Consider the following 13,683-nt stretch of genomic DNA (forward strand, 5'->3'; position numbering starts at 1 on the left):
ATTTTTAGGTGTAGGAGGACAAAAGTTGAGAGTAGGAGATGATGATGAGAGAATGTGGTGTAATTGATTCTCACATGAATGCATGAGGCTGCCCAGCTAACTACTTTCATTTGGTGGGGGAGACTTCAAAGCCATAAGAGTAATCATATAGCTGTGGGGACTCTCTTTTCATAACCATTTTTATTTCCCATCTTTAAACTCTTAATCATTGATCTCAATCTATATGAATGAAATTTGTATTTCTTTATAAATCATGCTATGCAATGTCATTGATTGCTTTAGAATACAATCATGGTAAGTTTATTAAAGAATGCCTTGTATTAAGGCTTATGAATGCCTTTTGTTGATTTGTTTGTTATTTCTTAGCTTATCATTCTAACATTCTTTCTGTAAATGAAAACTCACATCAGCTGACCAGCTCCCACACAATCAAGTATGAGCTCACTTTCTCTCTTTCTTTCATATAAAAACTCATTTTTAGCTCTCTTTCACATTATGATCTCTCTCTGTCTTTCTCTGCTGCATGCGTGCACATACACATGGAAACTCATTCTTCAATCATTCGAATGGAAAAAGATGTGGTCAGAGCTGTGGTGATGATGATTAAGCATATTTAAGAGAAGCACAGAGAGAAAGAGAAAGAGAAAGACAGACAGCCAGAGGAAATCTTTGTCCAAAATGGACAGTTTATGGGATGTTTTGGTAGTGACAGCCATTACTATTATTCTCTATAGGAACTGCTTTAGACTTCTCAGATCAAAATTCTGCAACCAACTTCCTTTGGGCTCTCTTGGCTGGCCTTTCATTGGTGAGACTATTGAGTTCATCTCCTGCGCTTATTCGGACCGTCCCGAGACCTTCATGGACAAGCGTCGTCGCCTGTAAGTTATCCACAAAAACCACATCAAATGCCTTCAAATGCTAATATGATATGACTTGTGAGTGTTTGCAGGTACGGGAAGGTGTTCAAGTCACATATTTTCGGAAGTCCTACCATTGTCTCTACTGATGCAGAAGTCAGTAAGTTCATTCTGCAGAGTGATGCCAAGGCCTTTGTACCGTCTTATCCGAAATCTTTGACAGAATTGATGGGGAAGTCTTCTATTTTGCTGATAAATGGGAGCTTGCAGAAGAGAATTCATGGTCTTGTGGGAGCTTTCTTCAAGTCTTCACATCTCAAAGCTCAAATAACCAAGGATATGGAGTGTTATGTCAAACTATCGATGGCAAGCTGGACTGAGAACAATCCTATTTACCTTCAAGATGAAACCAAAAATGTCAGCTCTCTCTCTCCCCCTTTTGAAGCTTGAAATTTACCTATGAATTGTCTTTAATTTTTCCCCTTCAAAAAGACAATAAGATAAAAATTTCCTATCATTACTGTATTGATACTAGACAAAAACAGTGACTTCCTTTACCTTATTTAAGTGAATCATTGATATCCAAATAACCCATTTCTCTAGCTCCTACCTGGGTTTAAAGATGATTTCAGTCAAAAGTAAGAGAACCCCACAATTTTTGCTATCATTCTGTTTCAAATCATATTGTCCAAGAATTTTACCTTTGTAATGATTTTTAGCTATCGATTCTCCTGTTAAAAAAGTTACTAAGTGAACCCCTCTTGTCTCCAGATTTCCTTTCAAGTATTGGTAAAGATATTGATTAGTTTAAATCCTGGTCAAAGTATGGAGTTTCTCAAGAAACAGTTTCAAGAGTTTATAGCTGGGCTTATGGCTTTGCCAGTGAACATACCTGGAAGCAGGCTTTACCAATCCTTGCAGGCAAGTTGGACTGTAAAAGGTTTAATATCCTCCTTCACTCTTACTTTTTTAGATCATTCTAAAAAATGATAGAGCTTTATTTTGTTCTTGAATTTCAGGCCAAAAGGAATATGGTCAAACTAGTAAAGAAGATAATACAAGAGAGGAAAAGCTGTGGAATTTCCACTGTCCCAAAAGATGTCATGGAAGTTTTGCTCAAAGATGAAAATGAAGAACTGACAGATGATCTAATAGCAGAGAACATGATTGATATGATGATTCCCGGAGAAGATTCAGTGCCAATCTTAATGACTCTTGCAGTAAAATACCTCTCTGATTGCCCTGCCGCACTTCAACAGTTGACGGTAAGTTGTTTTTCTTACCAACTCTCAATTGTTTTCATTACTTCTGCTCTGATACCATGTCAAACTACCTAACCCGAAAGTTTAAGCAAGTTTTCATAAATTTGATTTCTTTAAATCAATATGCCACCGTGCACAGTAGCAAATTTGCTTTAATGAAATACAAATATGCTCATAGACTTTATCTAATTCTGATTTGTATTACTTGGAATGGAGATATCCTTATTTTCCTTTCAACTTTAATAACGTCCCAATCAGCAGGTTCCCTATAAGTTAAAGTTTAAACTATTAAAGTTACTCCTGAACTATGTTCTTCGTGTAAAAAAATATTCCAATTTTTTCAGAAGTTGCAATATTACCTTAATGTTTCATAAACATTTCAAACTACATTTGTAATAAAAATCCTTTTAGAATGTTGGACAAAGTCGGGATTTAGAATTGTGTGGTGATCACTCGAAATGAAAAATAGGATCCGAAGATCACCCCATTCATTCCAGGTCTCAAAGTTCATTTTCTACTTCAAAGGCAATTTTGAAACATTTACAAAAGATCAAGGATAACACTACAACTTTGAAAGAATAAGAATACTCTTTTAGAAGAATAAGGGTATTTCCTGTGATATAGTCCAAGTTAAATGCATATTTTGTTGTGTACTCTATTAGTAACACTTTAGTGTAAAACAAAATTCATTTGTTCCTTGGCTTGTTTGAATAGTAGTTTGTTAAACCATATGGCTGTTTAAACTGACATGATCAGGAGGAAAACTTAAAGATGAAAGGACAGAAAGAGCAGCTCGGTGAGGCATTGCATTGGAGCGATTACTTATCGATGCCATTTACGCAGAGTGTAATACATTGATTAAGCTTTTGATAAAGTAGAATGAAAGAGTAAATTATTATGAGTGGTTATATTGAATGTTATGGTTTGATTTGATTAGGTGATCACTGAAACTCTAAGGATGGGAAACATTATAATTGGAGTGATGCGTAAGGCCATGAAAGACATGAAGATAAAAGGATACCTAATACTTAAGGGTTGGTCAGTTCTTACATACTTCAGATCTGTTCATCTCGATGACAATCACTATGACTGCCCTTACAAGTTCAATCCATGGAGGTGGCAAGTAAGAAGAAAAAAATTGTGCCTATCTCTCTTTTCTCTCAGGGTTTTTGTACGTTTGACCTAAAAAGTTGTGTTCGGATGAGAATTGACCGACCTTTTACAAATAAGCTTCTCTAACCTTTTGCTAGTGCCAACAATCCTCTCACCCTTAAGCTTGCTCACGTTTTCTCTCACACTTTGACTCATGATACCTCTCTGGCTCACTTTCTTGGGAAAAAAAAAACAATAATTAAAAAGAGTTGGAAAAAGGTTAGAAAACTTTATTTTGAAAAAATGCGATCAAATCCCATTTGGGTACAAGTTTTTAAGTCAATCCATCAAAATATTCCCTCTTTCTTTATATCTTAAACTTTTTATGTTTCTCTCTCCCTAATGGTTTAGTGGTTGATCAGGAAAGAGAGTTGAGTAGTTGTAACTTCACTCCTTTTGGAGGTGGACAAAGACTATGCCCTGGACTTGACTTAGCCAGGCTTGAAGCTTCCATCTTCCTTCACCACTTTGTCACTCACTTCAGGTACTCACTTCCAATATCCATCTCAGCTCTTCACTTCTTATCAGGTTTGGAATGACTTTCTAAAGTGTTTAGCATAAGTACTTAATCGCTTGAAAAGTCATTACAAATGGGTATCAAGTTTCGTCCAACTTTACGTCATATGTTTTCTTCGTAATTAGTAGAATACAACATTAATTTCGTTTCATATTACACAGATGGATTGCCGAAGAAGATAAAATCATAAACTTCCCCACAGTGAGGATGAAAAAGAGGATGCCAGTTTGGGTGAAGAGAAGAAGGGACCCATGACAATGACAAGAAATCAAGCTTCCCTTTTTGCCAAAACGAAAAGCACAACTTCAATTAACTTCACCAATAGTTTACACAACAACAACCAAACTCACCTTTGGAACAAGTAGGGAAAGAAGAGTCTCACCTCTAACAAAGGGACTGTGGGTAAAAAGATGACAGTTCAGTTCACATATGACACTTATTCTATCCTCTCATATGCCTATTTCAACCCATAAAAATCCATTTCTCACTTATTGTATATGATATCTGTGTGTGTATGGTGTATCTATTTGAATTAATAGCAATAAGTCTCGACAAGTAATGTATAATATAGTCATCATCATCTATTGTTTCGATCCTTATAAATACTTTTGTGACACATTGCAGCAATAGCGATTTTTTCTTTTTTTCTTTCTAATTGAAAATGTGAAGGATAACATAATATATTCGTTTTTGTTTTAATTTAAAAGATATATTCGATTACCCGTTCAAGAAAATGATATATAATTTATTTCCGTCGGTACCCAAACATTTTATTGTAATTACCATTCTACCCCTAAAGTAAGACAAACCAATTCTTAGGTTTCAACTACTCACCGACGAAGCATTCCATCCGTCGGTCAGATTCACAAACTTTCCTCCTCTCTCTCCGTCGTCTTCCCCAAATCTCCTCTTCATAATTGACGGAATATCCGCCGCCGCTTCGATGACCTCCTACGGCACTATCCCCACCTCCACCGCTCCCGGAACCTCCTCCGACCTCGACTTCGTCTCCCGCGGCAAACAGCGTCTCAAAGCCGGCCTCGCCACTCGAGTTCCATGGCGGCTCATGTTCGATTTCCACTCCTTCACTCTCCCTTTCAACTTTCACGAAACTTTCTCTCGCATCAAAACCAACATCGTTTACTTCCGTATGAATTACGTCATTATTGTCCTCTTGATTCTCTTCTTTAGCCTCATCTGGCATCCGATCTCCCTCATCGTCTTCACTGCCATGCTTGCCGTTTGGTTGTTCCTCTATTTCCTTCGTGATGAGCCTCTGATACTCTTCGGCCGTTTGATTAACGATCGACTGGTCATGGCTGTACTCTCGGTGTTCACTCTTGTGTTCTTGTTTCTGACCAAAGCGACGCTCAATATTCTGTTGTCGCTTCTGATCGGTGCTGTGCTAGTGCTGATCCATGCCGCTCTGAGGAAGACGGATGATCTGTTCTTAGATGAAGGAGCTACTACAGTCTACACTTTCGGTTCGGATGCTCCTGGAACTTCAGTTTCTCTATATTCATCGTAATGTTCAATTTGATTTCCATCTCCAATGAAGTTTAATGGTGTCTTTATTCATCAATTTTTTATTCGGTTTGATTTCGTTCAATCAATCATCTGTTTATATAATCCATTTACAAACAGAGGAATTCGTTAGTCGGATCCTCTCATTCAAGTAGGATTTACGGATTTGATTTCCACCAAAACCATGATCAAAATCGAAACTCTCGAAATTTTCGATTTAGGGTTTTTGTTTTCTTTCTAAATCAGACTGAATTACAAACAAAACACGGTGAGATCATTTTGGGGAAATTTTCAATGATTACGTGTAAATTTTCAGACTTCATAAACAAATTCATAGATAAAATGTATTATCGTTAGAAATGTATTTCCGTATCATAACGTAATTATGTTGTAATAATGTCATTCGTTCGTCTCCATGGCCTAGTAAACCTAACTAACTCATAATCACATTCTTCTTTTCTTCAGCATATTAAAAGGATCAAATCATATTATATACACACACACACACACACGTCTCTTATTCCATTGAAATTTCCCAGTGCCCCTCGAATTTACTAGAACATTCAAACTATTTCTAAAGACAATTGATCAACTATAATAATCAATCAAGTGCCTCTAATAGTTAACATGCCGACGAATGATTATAGTAACGAAAAATAATAGTAGAGATTTTTATAAGCAAATGTATTTTACCTTTGGACTTTATAAGATATTCATAGTAAAATATCATTTCGATCTCGATTAGGTTTAAAGATTACAAGTCGAGAGTTGATCTCACAAGGTTCAGATGGGACATTTCCAAAGAAATTAATTGAGTTAAAAAAATTGATATTATAAGATCTTGATACACTAAATCAAATCGTCAAAACCATTTAACTTACGTAAGATAATAATTATGACTTTTTTTAGTTATACTAGTTTATTAAAATGAAAGATGGATGAATAATCGTATTATTAAATTATGATTAAACCCAAACCATAATCAATTCAAGAAATTTGTAATACAAAAATTGAAAAAAGAATAAATAAAATGTTGGACACCTATTGCTAAATGTTTTAAATTACCAAACTACGATGTTTTCCTATATACGTATTTCCCGCTCGAGTCAGAAGGAAACACAAAACATAGTAGAACCCAAATTCCGCCGTGTTCGAAGTTAATTCCGGTACAGTTTTCACCAATCTTCGCCGTGAGTTCCACCGGCTAATTCGCCAATGGCTCACCATCCTTACGATCCTTACTATCTCTATAATCAACCGGACCCGACCTACAGTGACCGGAGCAACATCAACACGCTATTCATCTCTGGTCTCCCTGACGACGTCAAGGCGCGCGAGATTCACAACCTTTTCCGCCGTCGCCCGGGGTTCGACTCTTGCCAGCTCAAGTACACTGGACGAGGCAATCAGGTTTTCTTTTCGTTTCCTTTTCTTTCCCCTTTCTTTCCGTTTTGGCCGTAGAAAGCTATACTTTATGAGGAATAGGAAGAGGAAAGTATTGAAGTGTAAAAAAGATGGGACAATTCTTAGGTCTGGGATGGATTAGGTATTGTTTGGATATGTATGAGTGGATGCTGTTTAGGCTAGGTTTTAATTTGTGATTCTAGTAGTTTTCAGTCTTCTCGAATTTGGATAGGATACAAAATGATTGGGGATTTTGAGCTTCTTCTGAGTTTTTGTACGACAAGGAAGCCAAATTTTCTTCAATTTGTTAGAAGAACGTTTACTACTTTGCTACTTCAAAGGAAATCGGTTTTCCTGCCATTAGTTGCCGTCTTAATACTGGTCATTTCGTTTTCTCAGGTTGTGGCATTTGCCACTTTTTACAATCACCAATCGGCTGTGACAGCGCTTCATGCATTAAATGTAAGATCATGTATTATAGATAGTTCCATGTTTGAGTTAATCTGGTTTCTAATTCGTTGTGGAGCTTAGTTGATTTTATTTATTTTTCTTTTGCATGTCGCATTCTGTTTCTCTAGCAGGTTGTGATAGTAGAATTTTGGTCAGTATTGTAAATTTTTAATGTTGAAACATAACGGTGGTGCTGTATCAGGGTGTCAAATTTGATCCACAAAGTGGATCGGTTCTGCATATTGAACTTGCTAGGTCAAACTCAAGGAGAAAACATAAGCCAGGTTAGGGCTTCGAGATATGCATTTCCTGCTTGAGCCAAGTTATTATGCTAAGATGATCCATTTTATCATGATCGGATCCGATGTTGCTCTATATAGGTGGTGGAGCATATGTTGTGATAGATAAAAGGAAAAAAACCGATGCCAATTCTCAGGAAACATCAAGTGATGATGGTGAAATGTTTTCACTCTCTAATATATAACATTTTTTTTTCTAGCATCATATTTTTCTTCTACTTGTTTTAAATGTTCTCTTTTCATGTTCACAACTGTTCATTCTCTTATTGATCATACGGATTTGTATTGTCTTTTTGGTTGCCTATCTTTTTTCCTCAATATGTAGTCTACATTTCACTTGATATTTGGTGCCACACAATCTGAAATTTTGGTTTCACATGCATATTTGTTGTTCGTTTGTATATTCAGGAGGCAGTGAACCGGATGAACCATCAAAAAAGGCCCAACAAAGGTTCAAAAAGCATTAAATAAAAGTTTAATTTTACTCTCAACTATTATATTAGAAGATGTTGCATCACTGGGATATAAAACTGAAATGTTACTTTCTTATGACCTTTTTTTCCTTGAGGTTGAGTTTATTCTTATCTAAACAATGCAGCAACGAGGCAGTGGTTACTCCTGCTAGTGCTATATCTGCTCCATATGTACGTTAATCTATCTTCGTTGTTAGCATTTAGAAACATTCCGTACCAGAATTCGATCTAACTTTGTATTGTAGTGTAAACATATTATTTTTGCTGTGTTACTGGTAGTCTAATCAGCCGAGTCCACGTCTGTCTACTTTTTGTCCATTCTCTATGCACTTTCTTATTTTTGAAGTTCTGAATTTTTTTTTTTTTGAATTTTTAGCATTTGTCCAAAAATGAATAAGATGATAGGTAAAGCAGAAAATTATTTCACACTAATTTCAAACTTGATATTTTGTAAAAAATTCCTCTTTCAAATTATTGATAGCTTGTTAATAGGGTTTGACCATGCCGATACAATATGACCTTTCTTTTATGTTTGATTGCTGCAGGAGCATCATGAAAAGAATGATGGAGGACCATGCTCCACTTTGTTTATCGCAAATCTGGGTCCAAACTGCAATGAAGATGAACTGAAGGAAGTCTTGTGCAAGTGAGTTATACTCGCTCAGAGGTTCTGTAATAACCTTTAGTGACATTCGTCAATTGTGATAAAGTAAATTTGCATCTTATTCTCTCCTTTGTTGCATCCATAATTCTTATTTCAGCGAGGGATTGAATAATTGGCAATTGCATTATTTGATTTTATTGAGTTCTTTTTTAAAACTTTATGAACCATTTCTCTGAATCATTGTTAATTTTACTTTTATGTGATGTATTTCTCTGACCACAGTATAAAATTGGTTTGCAAAAACTTAAGACGAGCTATTTGTTGGAATATCTTTGGATTATTGGACCAGTTCATCTGCCTGTGATGAACTATTTGTTACGTCTCCTAGCTATTTTTCTTGTTTAAATACCTTACCTTATTGATCAAAACTACCAATAAAAATCCTACCCTGATAAGAAGAGTTTTGATGTACCGTGCCGCTTATCATAATACAACGAAAAGTAAACAAATTTATTATTTATCAGTTTGTGATAGAAGTTTATGGTCGCATTTTACAATGCTAGATATCCTGGATTCAACGTTCTCAAATTGCGTGCCAAAAGTGGAATGCCCGTTGCATTTGCTGATTTTGAGGTATGCAAGAGTGCTTCTCACGGAAGTGTTGAGATTTTACTACGCTCCAATTGTTCCTTTCTCATTGCCAATTATAATCCGTTTTGAATTACTAGTACTAGTATGAGATTGAGTGGACGGCATTGCCTTCAGTCTTCAATAAACCTAGTATTTGTTCATATTACTGAGACCAGTTGTATATGTAATTTTTTTCTTTCTCTAAACGATCTAATCTACTATATAACCATTGGGGATAAATCTTGCTTCCAAAATTATTTCTTGTTTTTGTTTTTTTATTGTAACATCACACTATCAGATCACGATCTTTGATGAAGAGCTCGTTTCAGAAGATATTTCCATTATTCTAACTATTGAAATGAGAGACTTCGAGCAATTCAATCTTTTTTCAAGAAAAGATGATAAAAACTTTGAGCACTCTCAAATATTCAATAAAAGTGTAATAAGGTTCATCTTGAAATATAACTTCGTTTGTCTTATTGTCTTGTTTCAGGACATCGAACAAGCTAGCAAGGTTATGGAGGAGCTTCAGGGCAGTGTTCTACCATCATCCGACCGTGGCGGCATGCATATAGAGTATCTTTATAAATTACATCTCTATTTTTATTAATAGCTTCACTTTCAGCATATGATGAGTATAATTGATTGATTTCGCATGATATTTTCTAGGTATGCTCGGTCTAAAATGAGGAAGTCTTAGCTGAAAAGCATTTTTCAGTCTGGTAGGGACTCGTTTGCTGCTACTCTGAAGTTATATTGCATTAATCAGTCTGGTATCATTTCCAGTGCTTGCAAACTACGCATCATATCACCGCCTAAATGAAAATAGATTATGTCATCATGCACATCTTAGTTAAATTATATAGTAAAGTATTGTGTGCGTGTTTTTTTTTAAGGAGGCTATTCCTATGTAGTAGTTAGTTAATCTCATAGTGGAAGCTTTCTAAGGAGAACCAGGATCTGACTTGAGCTATCTTAGTTAAAAGGGAAAAAGGAAGGAAGAGAGGAAATTCTCGTGATGGATGAGAGGCAGTTCATTTGGTAGCGCAGTATATCAGATGTTGTGGCTCAATTAAAATCCTATTGATTATTGGACTTTCAGTTGTTTGAATTTGGTTTTTGGCGACCATAAGAACAAGCAAAGCAACGATGGTCCCACTCTAAGCTAAAAGACAAACGCTTCATACATACGTTTAAACCCTAGGATGAATTGGACTTGTAGTATCTTTCATTACACTCTTTGATGGAGGGGCTGATTTAGCCTCGTATGAGGGTGTAACTGGTGATTAGATAGTAATCGGACAAATCATCTATATCAAACTACGATTGAACTTTGTAGCATCTTTCTTTTACTCAATTGACAACACAACATCTATATCAAACTACAACAGAAGATTTTGTTTAAGTAATGATAAGACAACTAGTTAAGATATAGACCATTGATCAAAAGATTAGAAGTTTAAGTCTCTGTTCTCCTTAGTTGAACTCAAACTGCCAAAGTTGGCCTATGAGTGAATGACATGCATCCGCGTCTACTACATCACATTTAACTGAAAAGTTATGATCTACACAAATCAATAACTTCGTATTCACCTTATTTCTTAATCTTTCTAGTTTTGTAAGGATTTGCATGTTTTCCATTTGGAAGTAGTTATTGTACGTCGTACCTTAATGAACGAATCTCACTGCAATACTCCGTTTTCAACAACCATGTCACAAACTTTCCTGTTAATGGAAAATTCGCATCTAGAATATGGATTCTACTAGGACATCCAAGGCTATTTAAGGACTTTCATCGTCTCCGCAAAGAAATTCTTATACATCCTCATCAGGTAAATTCCTCACCAAATCTGTAGTCGTTTTTACATCCTCTTCTTAGGGCACTTGTTTCTGTTGGGGGCATTCACTCCTTGATTGGAGTTGGATTAACATAAGAATCACATATATCTTCCCTTTCTTACCTCCGAATTCAACATGTAGACCATGGATTCACACCCTTTGGACCTTTATCGATAAAACAATGTCTTAACAAATTAAGTTATGTTGTCTTTCATTGCTGGAAACTGTAGGCAGTTTATACTTTTCTCCAGTAGGATTTCTTAGAGGATTGAGGATTAATAATAGTAAATAATTGTTCCATTGTTTTCGGACCAAGTTGAACACCTCACAGTAATTGCCTCAAATTTCTCCTCCATTTTGTATTATGGGTTGTTTATAATAGCCAACTACCCCCTCCCATGCCCTGGTAATGATATTAATTTGTTGTCCCAAAAAGAAAAAGAAAATGTCGATATGAACTTCCTTTAATATAACTTTGCGACCATTGACCACCGACCACACATCTTGTTTATTTATTTCTATTTTTTTTGGGTAAGAAATTGAGTTTCGATTAAGATTGGAGAACCTAAAAAAAACATCATCTTAAGGGGCATTGAAATTTCACATTGGAAAAACTAAGGAGCTTCAAATTCTTTATGGATAGATGGATTATTCTTTTCATTCTTGATTCATTTTGAGATGGATTCTCATACTATTAACTATTTTATATTTTATTTTCTATTTAAGTGCTTATAAAAATTTAATAAAATACTGTTTTAGTTATATATAAAATCACTCTGCCTTTGGATGCCATCAGTTGATGGTTACATGTAATAAAAACAAATTTATAATGCTAATTAGATGATTAAATACAATAGAAATCAAAATATCATTTTGGTCGCAATTAGACTTGTTCAATTTTAGTGTCAGTTTTAAAGATTTAATTTGGTCTTTCAATAAAAGTTAAATTCAGACTTAAAGTTAGTTTTTAATAGAAAGTGATGAATAATATTTATAGGCATGCAAAAAAAAGAAAAAAGAAAAAAAGAAAAAAGAAAAACAGTGAAATGCAAGTGGATAATTCTTTTTCTTATAGAAAACAATCAACAATAAATTAGCCAGATGAGTTAAATTTAAGATTGTTGAAGATATATAGACTAGAGCTAGACATTTAAAATTGCAACAACTTTCAAAGCAAGCGATCTTAAAAGTATAGAGAAGTAAATAGTAAAATATTTAAAAATATTTATAACATGTAGTAAAATTTCTATTTGTTATATTTTATAAATATTTTGATTTATTTTATTGTATTTGAAAATATCTTATTTTTAACTTAACATGTATTATTGTTTTTTATCATTTGAGTGACTTTAGTTTAATGGTAGCTTATAGCTTTTTGTTTGAATAGATAAAAGCAATTATTAGCACATCAATTGCAAGCAGATTGATTTTCTCACATTAGACATTAATTATGTCAACCAATATATATATATATATATATATATACATACACACACCCGAAGAAAATGATCGTTTGATTATTATATTATTAGTTATTTTGGAAGTATATGGTTAAATTTTTTTCTGTTTGTTTTTGGATTTATTTTGGTAAGGTTGGTATAACTGAAGTTGTTGATATGATAAGATTTATTTTTCAATTGGAATAAAGACAAACTTATTTGTGTGAATTCCTATTTTGCTCTTATTAAAAGACAATCAGTGTTGTACTCATTGTATATCTGAATGGTTCATTCCCTATGTTTCAACTCTTTGTGGTTGTGATTTGTGAATTTTTTACTAAAGTTAACTCCTGATTTTTATTGTTTTAAAGAGAACTATTGAAATTTTAGATAGAGATTGAGACTTTGAAACAGAGTTGGCACTTGGCAGTGTTCAAGTCTCAATTTTTGTTTCAATTTCTTACATTAGGTGTACTTTGTTTTAAGTTTTAGATTAGGTTGTTGTACGTTCCAATAATTAATATATATATGAAAGATCGAATGTAATACCGTAAATTTTGAAACAAAGAACGATATTAAAGGATACATTTTGTGACTTTGCCTTTCATAAAATACAACAAAGATGTGGAAGATACAAAATTGAAAGTTAGAGTATAGGTAAAATCTTTTAATTTTGTATTTTCACATTTTGACAAGGAAAAAAGAATAAATATAAATATGAATCATCTTAGTTATATTTTAATTCATAATTCGAAAAGATAATTTATTCATTAAAATATAAATATATCCTTCTAGGTTCCCACTCTTAAAGGCAAATTTATTGCTGACAGGATGAGTAAGCATTAATTACAATTGTTTTCTTTTAGTTTTAAAATTTAGTACTTGTTTGAATTTTGATTCCATACTTTCATAAATTAGACGAACAAGTGATGTTAGATGCCATAACTACGAGATGAGAGAGCTAAAATACAGGAAATTATTAACTCTTCTTCAATTTTTTTTTTCTAGTTGAAATATCCTTCTAATCTTTGTACATCATAATTTGTTCGATTTCATTTAAACTTAATCTCTTGAATTTTTTTTTTCTTCAAAATGAGTTGATATTCATGTCATAGAATACAATATAACAACATATGAACATGTTGCCAAAACCAATACAATAGTTATAATACACTAAATTATTAAAAGAATAACATATGATAAAGTTAAAACAAAATTTGATTATGAGGC

General features: G+C 34.0%; 3 protein-coding genes and 1 long non-coding RNA gene across 7 annotated transcripts; 3 read left to right on the forward strand and 1 right to left on the reverse strand.

Moving 5' to 3' along the window:
* Positions 1 to 678: 678 nt before the first annotated feature.
* LOC103500734 (3-epi-6-deoxocathasterone 23-monooxygenase CYP90D1) lies at positions 679 to 4,425 on the forward strand. 2 transcript variants are annotated; one of them, XM_008464139.3, is made up of 8 exons: positions 679 to 881; positions 953 to 1,277; positions 1,632 to 1,781; positions 1,880 to 2,125; positions 2,879 to 2,968; positions 3,060 to 3,245; positions 3,637 to 3,758; positions 3,953 to 4,425. In XM_008464139.3, the coding sequence occupies exons 1-8, from the start codon at positions 679 to 681 to the stop codon at positions 4,044 to 4,046; spliced, it is 1,416 nt and encodes a 471-aa protein (XP_008462361.1). In that variant the 3' UTR covers positions 4,047 to 4,425. The 2 variants fall into 2 exon arrangements, with proteins under 2 accessions (XP_008462361.1, XP_050947891.1); XM_051091934.1 differs by lacking the exon at positions 2,879 to 2,968.
* LOC127151750 (uncharacterized) lies at positions 740 to 1,887 on the reverse strand. The gene is made up of 5 exons (XR_007824930.1): positions 1,753 to 1,887; positions 1,562 to 1,636; positions 1,419 to 1,470; positions 995 to 1,256; positions 740 to 879 (listed from the first exon to the last, which is right to left on the reverse strand). It is a non-coding gene; the product is annotated as an uncharacterized LOC127151750 (long non-coding RNA).
* A 122-nt stretch (positions 4,426 to 4,547) lies between the features above and the next one.
* On the forward strand, positions 4,548 to 5,373 carry LOC103500735 (PRA1 family protein F3). Its single transcript, XM_008464140.3, has one exon. The coding sequence runs from the start codon at positions 4,735 to 4,737 to the stop codon at positions 5,317 to 5,319; it is 585 nt and encodes a 194-aa protein (XP_008462362.1). The 5' UTR covers positions 4,548 to 4,734; the 3' UTR covers positions 5,320 to 5,373.
* An 884-nt stretch (positions 5,374 to 6,257) lies between these two features.
* On the forward strand, positions 6,258 to 11,314 carry LOC103500737 (protein WHI4). Of its 3 annotated transcripts, XM_051091957.1 has the most exons (11): positions 6,258 to 6,725; positions 7,119 to 7,181; positions 7,372 to 7,453; positions 7,550 to 7,624; positions 7,877 to 7,919; positions 8,037 to 8,112; positions 8,487 to 8,587; positions 9,109 to 9,178; positions 9,669 to 9,751; positions 9,845 to 9,897; positions 10,926 to 11,314. In XM_051091957.1, the coding sequence occupies exons 1-10, from the start codon at positions 6,531 to 6,533 to the stop codon at positions 9,873 to 9,875; spliced, it is 819 nt and encodes a 272-aa protein (XP_050947914.1). In that variant the 5' UTR covers positions 6,258 to 6,530; the 3' UTR covers positions 9,876 to 9,897; positions 10,926 to 11,314. The 3 variants fall into 3 exon arrangements, with proteins under 3 accessions (XP_050947914.1, XP_050947905.1, XP_008462363.3); XM_051091948.1 differs by lacking the exon at positions 10,926 to 11,314 and having other exon boundaries at positions 9,845 to 10,516; XM_008464141.3 differs by lacking the exon at positions 10,926 to 11,314 and having other exon boundaries at positions 8,067 to 8,112; positions 9,845 to 10,516.
* Positions 11,315 to 13,683: the final 2,369 nt, after the last annotated feature.

Source organism: Cucumis melo, chromosome 1 (genome assembly GCF_025177605.1).
Source record: "Cucumis melo cultivar AY chromosome 1, USDA_Cmelo_AY_1.0, whole genome shotgun sequence".
NCBI lineage: Eukaryota > Viridiplantae > Streptophyta > Magnoliopsida > Cucurbitales > Cucurbitaceae > Cucumis > Cucumis melo.

Coding starts and splice junctions, on each gene's coding strand:
- LOC103500735 (XM_008464140.3), top strand. CDS start 4,735: ATGACCTCCTACGGCACTATCCCCACCTCCACCGCTCCCGGAACCTCC.
- LOC103500734 (XM_008464139.3), top strand. CDS start 679: ATGGACAGTTTATGGGATGTTTTGGTAGTGACAGCCATTACTATTATT. Junction 1,278..1,631: donor TTCAAGATGAAACCAAAAAT/GTCAGCTCTCTC, acceptor TCTTGTCTCCAG/ATTTCCTTTCAAGTATTGGT. Junction 2,126..2,878: donor CCGCACTTCAACAGTTGACG/GTAAGTTGTTTT, acceptor TGACATGATCAG/GAGGAAAACTTAAAGATGAA.
- LOC103500737 (XM_051091957.1), top strand. CDS start 6,531: ATGGCTCACCATCCTTACGATCCTTACTATCTCTATAATCAACCGGAC. Junction 7,920..8,036: donor TCAAAAAAGGCCCAACAAAG/GTTCAAAAAGCA, acceptor TTTTTCCTTGAG/GTTGAGTTTATTCTTATCTA. Junction 9,179..9,668: donor TTGCATTTGCTGATTTTGAG/GTATGCAAGAGT, acceptor GTCTTGTTTCAG/GACATCGAACAAGCTAGCAA.